Consider the following 22,558-nt stretch of genomic DNA (forward strand, 5'->3'; position numbering starts at 1 on the left):
AACACGTGGAGAGGGGATATATAATTTTGGATATAAATTATCCATCTTCACCGTTCTCTATATTAAAAAAAGAAGAAAGAAAGAATTATCAGAAATCTAAATTCCACTTGAAAATTTAAACTAATTTACACGAAACGTTCCATTCTATCGTCCAAACAATTGATCCATCATTCGACACGTGCACACAGGAATAAATTGAAAACCGTTGCAAAGGGTCCTCGGTGTCCTAATTCCCCGTCACGTTTACCGGTATGTGTGCGCCTTGTATCTTGCACGTCCATCCAACCGTCCAATAAACTTCCATCAAACGAGCGCGCCGCCGCCCAGTCGAAACATCGCGACATCGCGTTCATCGGGTGTTCACCGAAACTTCCATACGTGGCCCGCATCGACGTGGGTGGAGGAGGGCATTGTCGAGGCGGCGAAAATAGGATCGTCCCATTTGCAGATTGAGTTTGACTCGATCGGCTCGCCGCCCCTACACGGCTTTCAACCGGATGTGTACACGTCCCATCCCCTCTGACGAGGGGGTGCGCGAGATAAGGTGATACAATATTATAAATGTATAACCCGTCATCCGCTTTTTTTTTTATCGCGTTTAGACGAAGAAAATGTGATCCTCGAACGATTTGAAAAATTTCGGCTATCTAACGAAGGGGTTTTTTTCTTTGAAAAAAGATTCGATTCTCGAGGAAGGAAGAGATTGTTGTCTACGTTCTTCGAGTTATTCCGTTTGAGTTTTTATTCACTTTGCCGATGAAAATTTCTTTATTCGTTGCTTTAATATCGATGTTATATCCGCTGGATGCTAGAAGAATTATTACTCGTGCTATTCAATTCCATTTTCTTGATGGAAACTTGAAGTAAATGGTAATTTATTATAATAAATATTCGCCAATAATATGTGTGAATCAGTGACTGTAATATCATCGTATATATTATGAATGTGATTATTATGCAAAAATATTCTTGGCGTGTTCACATTCACAACTTAATATTCACCGCGTTTTTATTCTCAATATCTCTCAAGAGATAATGGTATCATCAGAATTTATTTCAGAATAAATCCCCTTCCCTTATTTGCCTCGTCTTGAAATGCTTGCCTGATAAGTCTAACCGGATATCACGATGATTGACGCCTCGCGAATTCTCAAGACGATTCTCAGACGGAAAAGAGAGGGAACGAGGAAGATAAAGGGAGAATTGGTAGACGAAGGAACGACTGTATTTATCGATGCAACTCCGTATCGAGATTTATAGATCCCCGTTTCGAAATAGAAGCACGGAATCAATCCGTGCTTCGTTCCATCGAGCATCGCTGTCATTCGATGCTATAAGCTTTAATATCGACAATTTTATTCCCTTTTCCCTTTCTCCGCTCTTCCAGACGGAAGATCTCCACGCACGTACAAAGCGTTTCGAAGAAAGTTTGCAACGAATCTTTATAAAGACGAAACAAGTAGTTACCAGTTTGACGAGAAAAATTCGATAAACACGCGATCCAAATATCGCGCGGCACGGAAAAAATTTCGACAAATATTGGTTTCGTTTCGCATAAAGGACGAATTTCAAAATTGAGAGGCGAATTTTCATAAAGTGTCATTGTGTAGTGTAGTCATTGACGGAGAAATTTCAATGGTGTATTCGATTGAAATATCACGTCAGTGATCGATAAAAATATTTCCATAAATATTAATTTCGAAGTTTCGACATATTTTTCGTTTTATTGTGAGATTGAAATTTCCATTGGAGGAAGCAAATAAAATGAAAATAAAACGAGTCCCCCCGTCTTTGTCACACTATCATCTCGTATTCTTGTTTTTACCTAATTAATTATTTGTAATTTAACATATAATCGATATTTTTGTATATATATATTCTTTTTAACTTTCCAGAATCAATCCTCGAAAAATGTCTCGCTCACGATATTTCGCATAATTATTATTATTAACTTCAACAACACTTTGATGAAAAATGATGATGAACACTTCATGAAAAATTCGTCGAATGCTTTCTTCTGGACGCTTGCTCGACTTGCCTGTTCCTTTCAGATTGATTAATTCTTTCGACTCGAATGAACTAAATTATCGTCCAAAGTTCGAAAAATTGATTCGATATTCCAAACAATCATCCCTTTTCCTGTCCTACATCGGGCTAGAAGGAACAATTTTTCTCACAGCACGAGTAATTTCCTGACATCACACGAGACGCCTACAAATTCCTGTGCAATATATTTTCCAGATTTTCCTTCTCGGGCTTAGCACTGTCCTTGAACCTTGAACACACTTTTTCTAAAAATCTAAAAACGAAACATGGAGACTTTTACAATTGACTGTACGTCACGTGGCCACGCACGAGCTTGTACGATAGAAAATAACGAAAGAAAGAAAGGAAAGGGGTTTGCGCAGAATCGCAGCTGGAATTTTCACGGATCATTTGGCTGATGGCATATTCGACAGTGGAATTTTCAGCATATTCGATAATGGTTCTCTGCAAGCTTTGCAATCCCGTGAATCGACGAAGGACAGCGCTGAAAAAAAAGGGCGATCTGTTATACAGGATGAGAAAAAAAAAAAAAGAAAAAGGATCAAAACGTTTTAAAATATTCACGAGCTGGCAGGAGCAAAAAGTATCAACGATACGATAAATCATTGTTCTCGAAGTAAAATCTATTTTCGATGTCCTAAATGATTCAGACGAATGTTAGCTTCTGTCAACTTAATTATTGATCGCGCAAACGAAGTGCAAATTTTAAGTGTTTATTTAATATCGAATATGGAAATAGTCGTTCTTCCATTCAATTCACGCCTGTTTATCATTCGAACGTGCATTTTGTTTTATTTTACTTCTACGAATTTGTATTAATATTAATAACAATTGTGAAACGTTCAACCAAATCAATCATCATTCTTCCGAATCAATCTCTCCGTTTATATTCAACGTGCAAAGAATTTTTTTATTCACGACGTCTATGATTTCTCGTCGACGATAAAAATCAATTTTCAAAATGGATCGATCGCAGACCGATGAGAATATTTTTTGACGAACTCTCGGACCCTTTAAGGTCTCTTCTTTAACGTAACGCTTTTCTTCTCTTTCTCCATTCTGGAGAAGCGATAGCCCGTCGAAAAATGGTGGAACGGCCGAGCGAACTGCGAAGACTCGTTGACCCGCGAAACAAGTCGCGCGAGCGAGATTGGAAAAGTTAGGGTATCTCTTTCGTAGGGGACGATTTAGTTTTGTTTCTCGCGAGGAACGGTGGCGGTGTCGGCGCCGCTTCGAGATAGGGTGAAACTCGTGTCTCGAGAAAAGGTTGGAATTATTCGTTCCCTCGGATGGAGAGAAGCAACACGTGGCGCTTGGAGCGCTTCTTTGGCTGTTCAACCGCGTGTAAGGTAAATTGAGTGGTTGGTTTTGTAGGATTTTTTTTCTCTTTTCTTTTTTTACGCGCTTAAGAAAAGGGAGTGTAATAATAATAACGGTGAAGGATGCGGAGATTCTTGGCTTTGTGATTTCATCAAGAATAACAATTTTGCCAAGATTTAATTTTTATTTTTGTTTCTATGATAGGACGAACGGATAAATCTGCAATTTAAATTATCCATTTGTTTAACGTGCGTGGATAATTTTAAGGAATTGTATGTATTTCAACGAGAAACTTGAATGTACGTAAATGATTAAAGAATAAAACGACATATAATGTCACGGGAATGGCTGTTAAAGGGTTAAGAGGAAACTTGATCCCGCATATGAGATGTATTGTTGAATTGTGTGAAACGTGTATCTCGCGAAACGAATTATCAGAAAATAATTGTCGGTCGATGGAAAAGTGGCGTGATTATTGTATAAATAACAGTTGCGTTTGCAGGGCAAACCCTATGGCATTTCGTATCCACGGATTTGCATATAAATATATATCGTTATTCGTTCCACCCAAAGGAATTATTATGGAAGTCACGGGGATGTAATCAGTTCCAGGAACGTTAAATGGAACTGGGATCTGTTAATACCATTCGAAACTTTGAAACTGTAGCCTGTTATTATATATAAAATATTCAACCCGGAACCTGTTACAAGAACTCGATAATGCGAACGTTAATTTATATTCGCTCGCAACGAAACAATGGGAAACCCTTTAGCGATATTTGCTCCGCGCAAGCGGAATACAACTATCGAGAAATCATTCGCCGAGTGTTAAGCCGAAAATCCGGGAGAAGAGGAGAAATATTTGTAATTTCAATCGACAAAACTCCCATTAAAAGATTAAATTTCTACTATTCCATCCTTCAACATTTCCATTAGCCGTTTTTCAATACAAAAAAAAAAAAAAATTGTCGTAATACACTCAATCGAGTTTTTAATATTGTTTAAATATTATGTTCAATTTTGCTCACATTTCATAAAACTTTCTACAGCTTTGCCTCGCTATATATTTTTATCAACACTATTGTTTATCGTACTTTCCATAATCTTCGTGTATAGCAACTTTGTATAGCTTTGTACTAGCAATGGTTTCGTCCACAACATTACTCGTTAGCATTATAGCACAGGTCTGCTCTTAGCATTATTTATAGCACGGACTCTCAGCATTGTCCACAGCACTTTTCACTTTGCTTTGCTGATAGCAGTTTTCGCTGTATTGCCTATAGCTTTGCCCTCAATATTGCGAATAGCATTATCTATAGCTTACTTGCTCTTAGCATTTGCTCGTATCACTTTGTTCTTAGCATTGCCCGTAACTTCGTTTTCAGCATTATTCACAGTTCTATTCTTAGCACCAGTCCACAGCTTTGTTCTCCACGGTTCCTGTGAACAAAAGATAGCGGATGAATAGCGGCTAAATTAAAATTTCACCGTGTCACCGTGTTCACAAACGATCATAATCGAATATCCCGAACCATTGTGCATACTTTCAAATGTTGAAAAGGAAAATTCCATTGCACCACCGTTTTATACAGTCCGCTCCACATAATTTCAGCGTATATTCCCGACATTCCATACCTTGTTAGCCCGAAACGCATATTTTTCAGCGTCGCACGCGCGACTGTTCGTCTTCCCAAATGCACCGCGTAACGTAATAGTCGGTCGTTTCGCGTCTAATTAGGGAGAACGTTAGCTATGCTTCGTTCCTTCATTCTCGTTCTATTCCATTCGAGCGTTCCACCACTGGATTATTCGTCAAAATTTTCGTATTAATAAAAAAATTGGACTGTTTAAAATCTGCTTAACTCTATTTCCAAATTTCTTCTCTTTTCTCCCGTACATTTAATTATTTCTCGAAATATTGAAACGATAAAAAAAAAGAAAATATAATAGTCCGAATTTTAACAACCTTGACAACGATATATTCCTTTCTCTCGAAGAAAATTTAAATTTCGAAAACCAATGCTATGATGCTCTCCAATGTTTTCCAAAGAAAAAAAGAATCTGCTCCAATGCAATGTACAGACTTAAAAAAAACAAAAAAAAAAAAAATTGCTCAAAATGATAATTTTAAGGAGAACAAAAAATACAATTACAAAAATACGAGAGAGAGAAGAGAGAGAGAGAGATTGACGATAACCTTTTCAACGAGAAAAATTTAATTACATTTCCCCATACATATTTCATCGATCCGGCAAAGACACAGGGGCGAAAGATGAAAGGGCACGTACCAGGAGCAGATAATAAAAGGAGTCGAGTGGTTTCTCGAACGTGGCTCGAATATCTGTCTCTGTTCTTGGGACCAACTCGTGGAAAGTGACCAAACCGTAAATTCTTTTCACTTACACACCCCGCGTATTGATATTGATTTACGGCGAGATGGGGAAGGGAGGAAGGGAGGGAGAGGGTCGGGGGGGTGGCTCGAGATATTTGTAATTCGGTTAGCGCTTCGCTACACGTACGATTTTTGCACGACGTTTCATCGTTCATTATTCCGCTCGATGTATCGTCGCGAGACGACAGTGGAGGTGGAGGAGGGGGAGGAGGTTCAAAGTTCAATCCCCTTACCGAAAATGGGAAAAATTCATCGGGCACGTTGTTGGTTAGTGGCACGTCCACCATCGGGCGGAAACAAGCTGAATAATGGAGATTAATTTTTTCCCAGTTTTCTCAAGCCCAATGGCGAAAAAATAGAATTTCTGTCTTCTTGAAATTAACGGGATTACCCGATCAAATATTTACCCATCTGGTGGAAACTGGCTCGAACGTCTGAAACGGGGAGGGGAATAAATTGTGCACGATTTGTAACGATATGTAGCGATTAATTATTTAAATGATAACGGAGGATCAATTAGAAGATGAAGAAATAATTATTTAACGAGATAATAGGAAAATTTCGTTGCGCGTTTCTTGATCTTAATTTCGTTACTTGTTCCATCCATCAAGTACTTGGGGATCCGACTTATAAATATTGCAAATTTTTTTTTTTTTTAATAGCAAAGCAGAAATTCAATAACATCAATATCTAGATATCGTATCAGAATTATAACTTATAACTTGTATTATGATGTTTTAATCGAAGAACTGTTGAAGTTGCTTTCGTTATTCTAAAGATGAAAACAATTCTTCAGTTTTCCACCACCACTTTCGATGACGCTTCGTTTTCGAATAACAAACGTATTGCGGAGACTAGGGCTGTAAGGTCATTAGCAATGCTAATGCACCTTTCGACTGATGAGGCAGCGTAATGCCTCTCCGGTCCGCCAACCTTCCACTCGGCCGCGTTTCTCAGCCGAGGCTACTTTCGACCGGGCCGAACTCTCCCCTCTCTTTCTCTCTCGGTCGGTCGGTTACCCGCCACCCGTAAATTTTCCCTCGACTATTGGCTTCCTATTACGATCCAACTCCCTATTTTCCAAGAAATTAGAATTCTCCCTATAGAGCAAACCCGTCGTAAAACAGGCACCCTGCTAATTACGCGTGAATCTGAATTATTTTCGATCCGTCGAATTTTATCGTGAATGCATCCTGACGGGACATTTAGAATCCTCTATACGTTGCTTTACTATTCATTACTTGCTTTTGTTCTTTTTTTTTTTTTTTTTTTTGGAATTTTGAAGTCTGGAACAGTTGAAGGATTCGTTCGCTCTTGGAAGATCGATAGAAGGATTTTTCATAGAGTTGTGACTTGGTCCCACAGTTTATGGTTAACTGTAAAGATTAAAGGTAGATAGATGGTTCGTTGTTCTAAATTTGGACGAGTATGGTTGCGCTCTTTGTTGGCTGAGTAGAGTTTCTATTTTAGGCGATTCGAAATTGCGAACATCGTTACTTTTAGAAAATTTGGATTCGCATGATGCACGCAGATTGCTCAGTTCGTGACTGTTTATTAAACTATGTATATATATATATACTTTAATTTATATATATGGTTAACTCTTACTTTGTAAACGGAGCCATTCGTGTCTGCATTTTTTTTTTTTTTAGATTCTAATCTCGATAAATGGCATTACTATAAGATTGATGAATATACTTCATTTCTTCCACCTTCAATGATTAAAAAAGAATGACTCGCCCGATCTGGTTTGATCGAAAGAAAGGGGGAAAAAAAAAGAAAGAAGGAATTTTTCGACTATTTTCTTTAATTTCACGGATCATTTAAGGGGTTAAACGAAAGAAACTGTAATAACACGGCCCCTATCGCGCTACTTGCTTGTTTGTCGGTCCATGATCCGATTACGTAAACGCGAAGGAAAACTCGCCCTTCTTGGGAGGCGATTACAATTTCCATTGAAAACGTCACGTTTAACGTTTCCCCCTCGCGAGACTTGTAAACCACTTAGGCGAGGATTCAAAGTAATTGACGAGGAGGGCGTAATTTCGAACGAAGAAAGAAATTTCGTCGAGGAAGGGCGAGTATCATTTTTCCTCCGATCGAATCGCGATTTATGATCTCGAATTTAATAATATTAGCGAGTAATTCGAGTCGAGGGGCTCATAATGCTGCAAAACGCAATTAATTAATTATGCTGGCGGTCATCGAGAAGATAAGGTGGATTTTTGAATTTATGAAGAATGGTGATCAACAAATTGCGATGTTACATTTCGGATTAAACGAGAAAATATTTATATATGTATATATATGTATGTGTGTGTGTGCGTATATATATCACTTGTAACGAGGGAATATTATTATTCGTGCATCACGAATTTTGTATCGTTTTTTGAATATTCTGCGTTGCGATTCTTCCATATCTGTACAAAGTAAAATAGTGTGCGATACTATAATACTTGTTATTTCGCAGGGCTGTAAAATATTGTTGCACAGACGTTATAAATCAAAAGAGCTAAGTTTATGAACCATTTCGAAACGTAGTTGCAAAGTTAGAGACACTATATAACGCTTATCAACATCTTAGCATATTGTTACATATCTTTGCCACGCGATACCGTGATATCCGACAATATTTCACGATCAACCATTAAATTTCCAAGAAAAGAAGAAAAAGAGAAAAAAAAGGAAAACGTGATTATTATTCGGAGAGCTGTTGACCTCGTTGATTTCAATGATTTTTCATATATATATATAACAATTTTAATTTTAATTCTAGAAATACGCAATTATTTAACAATATTTTTTTCTCGTGATTTAATTAATTATTCTCGAATTATTCGAAAGAATTGTTAATTGTTAAAATTACCTTTCATCGATCGTCGAAAAGCAAAAAAAAAAACATTCCACAATTTAAGAAAAATCACCAAAAAGCAAACAAAAAGAAAGAAAGAAATTCGACACGTCGATCTCCCTCGATCTCGGATCTCAAACGATTCGCCGAGAAGCGAAAAATCCCACGATTCGGGAATGCGTTGTCAGCAAAGGGAGAAGAAGAAGAAAAAACAGAAAAAAAAAAAAAAAGAAAGAAATTTCACACGAATATCAGTGGCTAGACGCTATCATCGTGGAAATTTTCAACGCTCTCCGCACGGTTGGTTAATTTCCTTGCCCGCGTAATTAGCCCGCAGGAACGACAGATAATTAGCGACCTCGAGGCGATCGTGGAATCAGCCACGGAGAGGGGAGGAGGAGGAGGAGGATAACTTTATTCGTACGAAATCCTGGCGGAGAATTTCCTAGCCGTGCTAGGTTGCGCAGGATGGGAAGCGGGAGGGGCGAAGGCAGGACATTGTTAACAGCATTGCTGCCTAATTAACCGCAAACGCTTTCAGTGGGTTTCGCCTGGCCTATTGTTTACATGCGGGCACGCCGCCTCTATGATAGTCCTCGACGACCGAACCAGCTGAAATATTTCCATGGAGATTCTCGGCCGCTTTGTGCGCCGCATGCGCCGCCTTCCCCTCTCCCTTTCTGGATCGGAACGCCGGAAGTAACGTCCACTCGTGGCGAATTCCCCGATTTTCCGACCGGTATATGCGTTGCATGTGTGGATGGATGGATATTTTTCCAGGTGGATGGAAATCTTCGAAGGGGTTTTTTTTCTTTTCGTTTTTCTTCTTCGAAAGAGAGAGGTAAGAGGATTGTGTTATCGAGACGAATTGGACGAAACGAGTGGATGCGTTTGGTGGAAGGGGGATATGGAAGAGAAATTTTTGTTATTGTATATTACAGGATTTGCAAGTGTTCGACGATGGGCTTTTGAAATTGTTCGAAATTTTTATTCGTGTGCAATGGAACAGAATGTCGGTCGCGATTGAAGGGATGTTACAGTTTATAAAAATCGTCAAAATTTCAAGTAGATTTCATAAATAAAATATTTCAACGTGATAAGGGGGGAGAAATGTGACGTTTTTTAAATTTTGGATTATTTTTTACAGAAGTATTTTATATATTCCGCAAAAAGTTTTTCAGTAAAATGGCGAACTACATTAATCTGTTAAACAATTACGTCGGGAATTTTTATGTATTGTTTTCGGAGTAATATATTATAATAAGAATACGAGGTTAATATATTGATATAATATAATAAAACGATAAAAGGTTAATACAATAAAGGTTCGAGTATAATAATAAAATAATATTGTGCACTTTCAGTAATGAACCGTGACACTCGAAAGGTTAAATGATAAATTTAATTTTTAATACGATACTTCACGTACGAAAGTATCGGCATAATTCTATAAAATTTCCAAATTTCTACTCAAAATATAATAGAAAAAGAAAAAAAAATTCGACGATGATACTTGAAAAAAACATGGTATAGAATTCTCGATGCAACACGAGATGAAATACAAAGTGACACCATTCTACAAATTGCAATCAAACCGATACGTAGCACGAATCGCATCGTCATCAAAACAATCCAAATTATCCGACCCGTTTTGACACACACGACCTGCCAAACAACGTTCCGCTATCCACCACGACAAATCGCAACGAAATAACAGATTAATTACCGCCCAGTTGCCCTCGTATCGAAACAAAGTATCGTGGTCTGTCGGAAACACGGCCACACGTTGGCTCAGCTTTCATTAATTTTAATTGATAGGGAAGTTTGTGCAACTGTACAAAAAGAAAAAGTTGGAGCTCACCTATAAAAGCTAAGGTTTCATTTCGAATTAACTTGTAACGAGGCTTGAAAATCAAGGAAATTGTATCCTGGTCGATGGCATGTTTAAACGTTTAAATTACCATTGAATTGTGAGTGGTAGTAAAATTATTCGAGTTGGATGTGAACTATGATTCGTTTCTCGATCATCAGATGATAGATTTCCTTTTTTTATCTTATACACAATCAAACTAACCCAAATCTTTTTTCTTTTCGAATTTTAGCAAATATATACCATCGTTTTACCAAAATAATTAAAGGAACCACGTTAAATAACAAGTATACGAACAACTTTGAATCCAATATTACTATATAATCTATTTCATGACGATTGTAGTATTATTCTATTATCTTATCAACGATATCCAAATCAGTTTCTCCAATTTCAAAAGAAGTTGGTTGCACATAAAAAATTTTCAAACAATTTTGAATTCACTATTACATAATCTGTTCCATCGACAAATGATTTATTACTCTCAGATGCAGCTTATTATCTTATCAAATACATTTTATCTCAACGATAAGTCTGTTCCCCTAATACTCTTTCAAAAGCTTTCAATTTCAATTTTCAAACCAATTTTACTAATGCAAATGTATACCGATCTATTATATTGACAAATGATTTGTTACTCTCAGGTGCAGATATTATTCTGATTATCTCTCGAACATACATTTTATCTCAACTGATTATCCAAATCAGTTCCCCGATAATATTCTTTCAAAACTGCTCACGTGATAAATAGAGCTTAAAAATGAAACTCCATCCAGCTAACAATTCGTATCACGCGAAGAATCCCTGAACATAATGCGATCTTGTTATCGGCCGGTATTTTTAGCCGCGAGGAGCATGGAAAATCGAGCGCGACTCACCGCCACTGGATAAAGCGGGATCTCTGTGATCCTGTATGGATCGGGGCCACGTTCTTTCCCGGTTCTCGTTGAATTAAAAACTCGTTTCGTGCTCGAAATTGTGGGATGTGTCCATGATTGTGCACGGGCCAGGAAAGAATATATCAGAACCTTGTGGCATTTCCTTGTGGAAGTTTATCGCGTTCGGGAGATTTTGTTTCGATTGTACGGGGTGGAAATCTTGGAGGAGAATTTAGGGTTAGATGAAGGGATACGTCGCATCGTTTGCGTTTTCCGACAAGTGTGAAGAGTGGATGGAGAGATATCGTGAATTAAGAATTTTAAGCAATTCAATGTATCGTTGATGAAGTTTTTATTATCACTTAATTATCAAGATTGGCTTTTTAATTAATAGGAATTGGTGTTCGTGTTAGAGAATTATATATTTGTTTAGAATAAAATGTTTAATTAAGTTTTTAATTTTTTGATCATGTTATTCATACGTATTTACGAGCAAGTAAAGTTATTCACAAATAGATTTTTAGAGGCAATTCGGATAAGATTAAATTAGATGCTATTACGAAAATTTCGTTCGTATAAAGTATTTTAGATAAATTCGTGATAGATTAAATAAGGCGATAACAATTAATAAAACAAAATTCGGGGGGTAATTCTCCAATGACTGAAACTAATTCTTCGCGATAATTTAAGTTTGCGAACACGTGCGTTCGCTCCCAGTTTCCCTATTCCTCCCTTATTTCTTTCACTCAAACAACTTATCTAGGTCAAGTACACGTTATGTATATTCATTTCGTGTTATCCTCAAACACTTTTCCCTCTCTTTTCGCAAAATCCTAACACTTGTACAACTTTGTACACAAAAACTTACTTGACCTGTGAGAAAAAAATAACTCTTCGATCCTAACAACTTTGTTATATCGCTTCATCCATGAAAAAAAAAAAAAAAAAAACAGGAAATATCAGAATACAATTCGTATAATGTTCGACTCAAATGTTTCTCCGAGAGAAAAAGAAGAAGGAGAAAAAATTGATAAAAATTCCATTGAAAATTCCTACGCAGATGCGAAGGTTAAACCCTAACAATAGCAACATCGACGAAGTGGCCTGGAATGGGAATTGCTTTGTCGTTGTTCTCGACGACGACGTGGTACACATGTAAATGGGTCAGAAACGTGCGCCGATGATTAAACGCCGATTGCTCTCGCACACTCTATCCATCCTCTCTCCCTTTCACACCCCCTCTTCCTCCCTCTCATTCTGCGCGTCTCTCGATATCAACGTTGAAAGCCATTATCGGCACAGATGCACGGATCGATATATATATATATAAATAAATATAAATGATATAATAAATAACTCGATAGTGGGAAGAAAAAAGAAAAAAGAAATCTCGAGGGTTAAACGGGAGAATCAATCTTCTCGTCATTAATTTATACGCGTCATTAATTTATACACATTTATGCACTGCGGGAGACGAAGAAACGGGGAAGGCAGAGAGCAGAAATCGGTCATTAATTATTCCTCAACTCGTATCGAAATATCTAGGGAGTGGAAATATGTATGTTTTTTTAGAAAGAAAATTAATATTTACACCCTTTAATCTTTTTGAAATTATAATAGGATAATGCGTTTCAATGTTATTTTCATAAGAATTGTAGAATGTTTCTTGTGATTTTTTTTTCCTGGTATTATTTATTAATCAAAACGTTGAGAAAAATATTTTCTATTCTTTGTTAATCCTTTTTAGAGACTAACGTAATATATACTGAGAGTAATTTTTTGGAGGATTGAATTGTTGCTACGTAAAAAGAAAGAAGTTACAAAAAAAAAATATATAAAATAAGTTTTTGCATCTTTAGATAATTAAAATTAATTGTATATTATAAGATATCTTATAAAATATCAGTTAACCAAATGCATCAAATTTATACTGATTTGCCACGAATATGAATCTTCGATGCATATTGCTTTCATTCACAATTGGCCATTATCGAAATTGTAGAATCTCATTAATTTGAGAAATCGAGAAATGTACGTATAACAGGATATATAATATATTATTCCATTTGGAGGCTTCAGGATTCAGGATTATTAAATACCTATATTATTAGACTCTTGTCTCTAACAGATACATACAAATAGAGAAAAATAATACGTCGCATGTGCACACTATAATTAAATGCTAACTCTAAAATTTAATATCCTACTTCTACTTTAATATCCCGTTCACAAGAAAAAGTGTGTATTTCTTATTCATTGGAACAAAAAGAAACATTATAACATATATATATATATCAAAGTAAACACGATAAAAGATATTTTCTGTTTTCCCATATGCCGGAGAATAACTCCTGATTCCCACGTATAAGCGTATAGAATATGCTATTGCACGAGAATATTCCCGCTTTAAGGGTCGTAATAATTTTGGCCGTAATTCCCCAGGCTGAGACAAGACAAGGGCGGCGGTGCCTGGTGTCCGAAAAATATGGTCACGAAGGAAGGAAAGGAGTACCTCGAGGTGAATTTGCACAGCCCGCGTGCACTGACGTCGACCAGGACTCAGGGCAGGTTCGGGAACGGGCACGGGGTCGAGTACACCGAAGAGTACTTCGTCGAATATTGGCGGCCGGGGTTCAACAAGTGGGTGCGATGGAGAAATCGACGTGGCATGGAGGTACGTATATATGTATATATAGACACACATATATACACGCGTATACCTTCTGTTCGATGCCTATCGATTCCAAACCGATTACCTATTCTACTTTTTCCTCCTTTTCTTTCGACCTCGACCTTCGAATATCTTTTTTTTTTTTTTTTTTTTGTCAAGAATACGCTTGTATTCGGAACAGAAATGGAATTTTTTCGAGTAGGATTTGGGACAGAACATTATTTTCGACCTCGATCTTGTGCAATTTCTGAAAATGAAGAATTAAAATTCTTTTTTTTTATTTCAATTTCGTCAAACACTCTCGTCCAGAAGCGTGATCCCTTAGTATTTAAATGAGTAGTAATTATGAGAATTATTGTTAATGTTTAATAATGTAAATTTACTTGGTGTGCGAGTTCATTTATTCAAAAGATTCGAGGAGATGTAGGGAAGAAAAGTTGTGATTGACCGAGCTCCATTGAACGGAGAGAAGAAAGCCGCGAGTAGTAATGGATCGTCTATAGTCAGACATCCTTCCACCGCTAATACGGGCGTTATATATTCCTGCAACTTTTAATACATCGTGGAAGTTATTCTAAGGAAGAGAGAGAGAGAGAGGGAGAGAAAGAGAAAAAAATTATTCAGGTCAACTTTGAAACTATGGTCAAACTTTATAAGCACTATTACTTAAAATTTGTTTAATGCTTCTCGCCTAACTCTTTTAGAAGTGATTAAAGGCACTACGTGAGCGGTGGTTTTTCATAAGCTTTACCAAGAAATCGTGTTAATCGTAAGTGTGTCAGAAAGTTATAACAAAATCAAAGAAAAGTACTTACTACTTTTCCACATTCGCGGGAATCTATACTTACTCGAAGCTAGAAAAATTCGTCGCAGAAATTGCATTGTTAAAAAGTTTCAAAAAAAAAAAAAAATTCATTTTTTTCACAAAAATTCTTCAGAAAAAAAAAAGAAAAAGAACTAAAACTAAAAATTTTGTCCTCAAAATCTTCTTCTTCCAAAACTCAATAAACTTTCCCCCAACAACGAAACTTGAAGCGAGTTATTTCTCTCAAAACTCCGTAAATATCAGAGAAAGCTCACAAACGAATAAATTTCCTGCTTTTAAAAAATTCTACACACCCTCCATGACTTCTCCTCCCCCGTTAGTCAAAAGTTTTGACTTTATACATCAACGATCCTACTCTCAGCCGCTCATCGATGAAATTCCCCCTCTGAAAAATCACCTTAATCGCAGAATGTTTCCAACCATCGAGCTTCGATTCCCCTCCCCACCCAACACCAGGGGACATCGTGGCCGACAGATTTTTATACGAACGACCAATTATAAAGCAATTTCGCGGCGAGAGGCAGAATTAATGCGGTGCCACTCTTTATAATTGCTCTCGTCAAGGAAATCGGATTACAGTTTTAGCCTGCCTCCGGTGTGGAGGCGGAGGGGGAGGGGGAACACTGGGTGTGGGAACAAAGAGGGCGCCGCCACGTAATTCTATTCTTTTGAAAGGGGGGAAAAAAAAATCTGCGCGGAAGCTACGTTTCCCGATAGGCACCCGAGGCTCGATTTGTATTTTACAAACGATCGTCGATCCCCTCCTCCTCGTCTCGTCCAGTGATGGAATCAAGTTCGTTGCGCACTTATGGATTTATATCGAATTAAAAGTGAAAGGTTGGAATGTGGAGCGTACCAGTATCTTTTGAATTTTTATAGCAAACATTAAAAATTTCGGTTTAGACATGTTATTTGGTTCGCAATGTAGTTTCCTTACAAAAATGTGAAGGTATACGTATACCGTTTCTGATTGGAAAATATTAGTTTTTATTGAAAATATCGTGTAAAATTATACGCAATGAAATAGTCGAGAGGATTAAATGAATTCCCAGCAAGAGACACTCACTCGTGTCTTTTCCAATCTAATTCCATTTCGAAATTCTCTTTTCATTTATTCGTATACAAAATTTGTATTCATATACGGCAACAGAAGACATATCCTATGTATTACTACCAACCCGCGCTATATGTAAAATTTAATTTACATTTTGCTCGAACGGATGAAACGGGTCTCCGTCGAGATACACCACGTACACAACAACAAAGCGCACACACGAATCTGGTCCATCGACTCGCGTCGCGCTCGATCCCATCGCTAGGTGTGTGGGCCGCGTATCTATAACGCGTATCTGTACCCGGCCAGTGTAAGCGGCCGTTACAACGAGCGACGTGTTAATTAACGTCTCTTTAGCATGATAATCTGTACGCGATATCCATTAGCTCGTCAAAATACATCATGCCATGTAAAGCGATTTACCAGCGTCGATGAAATTACGAGGAACAGGCCTTCTCGTGCCGTCGCCTTAAATTACTATTATGCGCGTGTGCACACACGCCTATACCGACGAGGTGATCGCAGAGGACGCCATCCCTTACCAGGGGCCAGCCACCACGATAACGGGAAATCGAGTTTGTCTCCATCTGACTCGAGTTGTTGCAATTGTGCAATGTTGAAGATTAGAAAGTGGCTCGGCTCGAATTATCGTTTCGAGTTTTCCTTTACGTAGATATCTATTATACGAAACGAAATGGTGGTTGATGTGGATATCGATCGATTTGAGAAACGTATGCGTGTATTTAAATTTCTGTGAGAATAACGAGAGTTTATTTTTCTTAAGGATAAAGGAAAGTATAAAATAATTTTTGAACATTTTAAAAGTTGGATATTGATTTTCGAGAAATGGAAAAATATTCTATTGAATTTCTTGGAAAAGATGCATGATATTACAATACATGTAATAATAGAAAATTCGTGTAGAGATGTACGTCATTCGAATATTAAAAGAGAAAATTACGAAACTTATCCTTAATTTGCTCGTGTCGAAGAAATCATATTTTCTTTTTTGGAATTATCTGGAATATTCAAAAATATCTATTATTTTTGAATATTTGGTTTCCTGTGAATAATAATATAGAATTACGTCAAGAGAGCTCTTTAAGATCGTTCACGAATGTTCGTTCTTCTTTAACATCGTCGAGATTCGAAACCATGTTAATCGCTATTCACACGAAATTTCCATTCTCGGATTACCGTCGATATGGCTTTCTCATAACATGGAATTTCTTATAGAGAATATTATTCGAGTTCTCTTGTTAGTTTCATGACCACACCTCGTGGGTTAATTCCTCGATGCTCTCTCTAGATTTTCACTAAAATACTCGTTACACAGGAACATAAACGTACCCACGCACGCCACACACACACACACACACACACACACACACACACACACACCCTGCCTTAAGACTAAACGAATTCTCCGGAAACTAACTAAAGCTACTGGCTCTTCAGACTGAAAGATACTGCGAAATGAGCTTGTTCTTACAGAACAACAACGCTTCAGAATTCCTTCCACGGCTTATTTAATAAAAAAATTTTACGACTTTGCTATATCGCTTTTCTTCACGATACTTTTATTACCGCGTACAGGAAAATTTTTGAAAGGAATTCCGTTTAAAAACGATTATTATTATTACTTCAACTTGTTACACAATCCAATTCTTTTTAAATAATAATTGCATTGTTTTTATTTGATTAATTCTATAATCTTTCCAACGAATAAATTTTATTTTGATAAAAAATTCTTTATACACGCAAATTTCATTATATATTACAATATCGATTTGAAAAAAAGGAATACTTTAACGATAGATAGAAAACCACTATATTATAAAAATAAATATAAAAATATTATTTATTCAACATCAATTCTAAATTTTGATAGATTAGATAACAATGAATGAATTTTCTACTTAACATTCACACGAATATTAAAAATCATCGATAATTGTTACTTATTACTCCTCATTGGCCAAGTAGAAATTATGGAAATAATGGAAAATTTCTGAAAGACAAGCATATGTACGTATCTCGTCCAGTCATCGAGGACGAGGCTCGCTTTTGTTCGCGGTCCAGTTTGATATCGGTAAATGGACTTTTAATGGATGCTATACGGTGAATCAATCGCATTTGTTCGGAACAGGCTGCTCATAATCAATCGTAACGAACCATTTTTCTTTTCGATCCCTTTCCGTGCTTTCTTTCATCGCGCTTAAACGACCGCCGTGCTCGAATCGGCCATAAGTGGAGGGAACACTGGCGGAAGTTTCTCGATAGTTTCGTCTCACTTCGATCGGCAAACGAGCTCCGCTCTTCCCTTCACGCTCCACCAACCTCGACATGTTAAACCTCGCCCCGGAATATCGGGGAAAATTCCAATCCGTATGCGTGCAACTTTCCACCGTGTTCCGTTCTATATTTCTTCAATTTTCTTTCGTGTTAAACGAAATTTTTCGATTTCATATACGATCCTATGCGTTTTTATAATTATTTCCGTTTTCCAAAAAAAAAACGATCGATTTTTGTCAATGATAAATCATAGGATTTTCAATTTATTTTTCCGAAAATAAGTCTCGTGGATATTCCGATTACACGATTGCTATCTTCGCGACATCTTCTTCTTTAACCCTTTCGCTACGGGCGACTTTTCCGCCGCGCTAAAAATGTGCACTATGTGCTCCAGAAAGATCGATTGACGATAAAAACAAAATATCGATGCTAGATTTCCAGGAGAAGATAGTCGATGCGCGATAAATATCGTACCATACGCGACATCTTATATATATATATATCTCATAATAGCGAAAAGGTTGAAATACAATTAATAACCATTGACAGAACGAAATTAAATTATAGAGAATCGACATTTCATACGAATTTCGACGAATCAGCGAACACCAAGTAAACGGATCCTCAACTTGCAAAATCTAAGAGAACAATCTCTCTGCACAAAGAGGGGCCTTTCATAGACCGTCACAATTTACCCCGATATTTCGATACTCCCTGGCAGTGAGGAAAAGCGACGAAAGTTCCATCGTGCCCTCTGTCGTCCCTCGATATTCTCCCCCTCTTCCATACACACTCATCAGCGCACGTAACGCACCCTCCCATTTTCACGCTCAGATCCGCTCAAAACGCACTCGCTGCCTGGAGAACACGCGTGAGCACGCGATATAATGGACGGAGAGAAGGGTGTAAGATGGAACGTTTACCCTCGAGCTTCAATCTGGCCGGCGCGATCTTTGCGCGCCCTCGCAGTTTGAATACGAGGAACGAAAGAGTTTGTCGTGGAGAGAAAACTTGGTGGAGAGAAGAGGCGAGGAGAGGATCGAGGAGGTGGAAAACGAGCCGTGTTATCGCCCCGTGTTGTACGTGACCTCCAAGCGCGAGTGAAAAGGGGAGTTTTCCGGTTCCGATCGAGCGCAGGAAAAATTTCCATGCCGTCACGATTTCCTCCCCGTGAAATATATTAAATAAGAGAAGGGTTGAGGTAACGGGTTGGCTCGAAGTTGCCTCTCCTTTCAAATGCGGTGGATGCATGCGCTGGTTAAACTGTATGGAAATAAGGGGAGCGTTATTTTTCTTGGGGGGAGAAAAAAAGAAAAATAACGCGAAAACAATTTCTCGTTCGTTCACGTGTGTTAAAGGTTTATTAAGCGACGCGAAAGAAGAGATCAAAGAGAGAAAGAGAGAGAGAGAGAGAGAGAGGACCGTTCCTTTAAGCGAAGGCGAGTTGGAAGACTGTTTTTGGGATTCTGTTTGGCGTGGGATGAAAAGTAGCCGTTATCGAACAAAATTATGAAGACAAGCGGATCTTACGAAGGATCTCTATACAAATTTATAATAAATATAAAATATAATATAAATATAATAAATAAGAAATATACTGATTTAGCTAAATGGATATATTTTGGTGAGTGCACGTGTCGGGCTACAGAACAGCAACTGAACAATTGACGATCGCGTATCGAAGATAAACGAAAGGATGCCAACTACAGAATAGTGACAATGCTGGCAACGTTCAATAACAAAATTATAGATAAAATTTCAGTGAACTTTGTAAGAACTCTATAACAATCCAAATGACTCGTTGATTTAAAACTTTGTATCTTTATATACTATGTTATATCATCGTGCAAGAGGAATTGTTTCAAATTACCGACACAACGTGGAACTTATTTTAAAAAAAAATGACTCGACTCTCAATCAAAATGACACAATTTCCAGGGAACTAGATAGAGAAGGATCTTCCTGTATATAGATAAACAAATAAAAACTCGTCGAAAGAAGAGAGATTTGAAAATTTTAAATTTAAACGCGAGGAGTGTTGCCCCACTAATGGCAAGTTTAAAGAGCGGAGCGGTTGCACGCTATTTGTTAAGATTGAAAGGGTACGATTGTTCGTGCAACCCGTGTCTTGGCCCAGATTTCTTACGTTTTACAAGAGCACCCTCTAATTTTCCCTTTCGTGCCCGTGCCCCATAACACGGGAGACACGAGAGAACAGTCGGGGATGGAATTAAGCCGAAAAAGGAGTCTCTCTCTCATTTGAATTCATACGGTTGGGGACGGTGCAGTAAAGGGCGTATGTATAGATGCATCCCGATGGAATGAAATACGCTAGACTGGATACCGGCTCTTCGTTTCGCGTTAGAGCGAGCGCTCGTTGCGAGTGCTTGTGATGGGACAATTGCCAACCGTCGGACGTGTTTCATTAACGTTCGCGTACCTGGGCCAACAGGAATTCCCTTGCCCGCTCTCATTTGTTCAAACTTCTTCTACTTACGTACTTTGTCGGCCGAGCATTGGAAAATGAAATAATCCTTTGGGATTTATATCGCGCGAGTTGTAAAGCAAAGCAGGATGGAGAGCCTTGAATCGACGGTAAATTGTTGTAGAATTCTCGGTGAAAATTATATTATATTATGCCGGTGTTTGTATTTTTTTTTGGAGAAGATTATCCTCGATTTTTATGTATATCCAATGTTACGATAATTGCTCTGTAATTTTAATTCGTCTGTTATTGAGAGAAAGATATAGAAGCATATCTTGGCCGTATCGAGGCGAACCAATTAAATATTTATCATTCTTTCGGTTCGAATATTTTTAATTCGTTGGGGAAAAATTCTGGAACGAGAGGAATGAAAAGTGATCGTGTTCGAGGAACAAGAACGTGTCTGAAGATATTTCTCGAAGTAAAGTAAAACGATTTATCAAAATATCGGGAATGGAGTTAATTGAATGGCAGAGAGATAACATTGGTCGTAAGCTACGTAATTTCGTTGGTAGATTTAAATTTTAAACGCGTCGAATAAAGCGAATAATTTTCACGGATTTATCTCGCGTGCAGCCGAGATTCGAGGTGGAAAGGAGGACGGTGAACACGCGTGAAACAAGACACGGTTGCTCCCCGATGATAACATTCCCGGAGGTGTGTCGCGATAAATCCGCAGGTGAAAGTCGACATGTACCACTATTCTCGGTGAGGCGAACGTGTATCCGTGAAATGGAGCCGTCCCGCAACTTTCTACTGCCTTTAACCGAAACTTAATCGAAATCGTTTAACGATATTTCGTGCGCGAATTTCTAAAAATCGTTGATATTTAAATATTCAAATTTTAATATTCGACGCAAGGAAGATGGAAAATTTTTAATATTGATCGTGTTTCGCAATTTGCAATTTTTTATTACAATTAACAAAATAGAAGGATCAAGAATTTTGAATTTAGATATTTGGATGTTATTCGATTTCGCTAATGTAAGTCCAATCTTGGAATGTAAATCTATACCAAAGATATATCGATAATAACAACGATCGAATTAAATTTGAAAATCTTTTTCAAAGAAGGGTAACAAGTGTTTAATTTTATATATGGGTTAATTAACGTTATTTTTTATTTTTATTTACCTCGAGAATCCTCGAAAACAATTATAATGCAAAAAAAAAAAAGAAGAAGAAGAAGAAAAATTAACATTTCATCATACTTCGATATTTTAATTTCAACAATCGAAAATTTCACGATTAATCAACAAATTAAAGATTAAAGATTCACGGTGGCGTACACAGCTCGCTATTAACTATTTATCAATTTCAGGAACGATCGCGACCGGTCCAATCTCGTTAAGCGGCGGTTAAAATTTCACGAAAGGCCGGCAATAAAGCCGGAAATAAACCTTCCCTTGCGACAAATCACGAGGCCTACTGGATAGGATAAACAAGCGTGATGAATTAAAATACCTTAAGAATTTATTAAAGCGGGCAGGCGATGGGAAAACACGCGTTTCCCGTGTGCCGGAGATGACGACGAGTCCTCGACTTCTGTTTGACTTGGCGACCGAGCGCCGCTTAAGTCCACAGATACCGGTGGTAATTTCCATCGAAATTTCAATCTCGTTTATCCGCAAAGTAACTTCCACCGGGTCCGCCCCAGTCATCCCTCTTGCCCTTCCGGCCACGCTGTTTCACCCCTCGGGCGATCGTCGCGAGACTGACGCCACGTATCGAATTTTAATCAATCACCGATAGGGACAGCCAATTCCAGACCCAATTAACATATTCATTCCGCGCCCCTCCTTTCTTCTCTTTCTTTTTCTTCTTTTCTTTTCTCATCGATCTCGAAATTCAAATCGCGATACGCACGGAA

The 22,558-nt window shown here is 37.7% G+C and overlaps 1 protein-coding gene across 3 annotated transcripts in view; it reads left to right on the top strand.

Annotated features, from left to right (window-relative positions):
* Positions 1 to 22,558, top strand: part of Ddr (discoidin domain-containing receptor 2) — a 224,093-nt gene that overhangs the window by 128,848 nt on the left and 72,687 nt on the right. For all 3 annotated transcript variants that reach the window (XM_086910350.1, XM_086910351.1, XM_086910353.1), the window contains one exon: positions 13,800 to 14,031. In XM_086910350.1, the coding sequence (XP_086766476.1) occupies positions 13,800 to 14,031 (232 nt within the window). The remainder of the gene's footprint in view (positions 1 to 13,799; positions 14,032 to 22,558) is intronic.

Source organism: Apis florea, unplaced genomic scaffold (genome assembly GCF_048593485.1).
Source record: "Apis florea isolate Af1SG1 unplaced genomic scaffold, ASM4859348v1 contig_3170_pilon, whole genome shotgun sequence".
Classification (NCBI taxonomy): domain Eukaryota; kingdom Metazoa; phylum Arthropoda; class Insecta; order Hymenoptera; family Apidae; genus Apis; species Apis florea.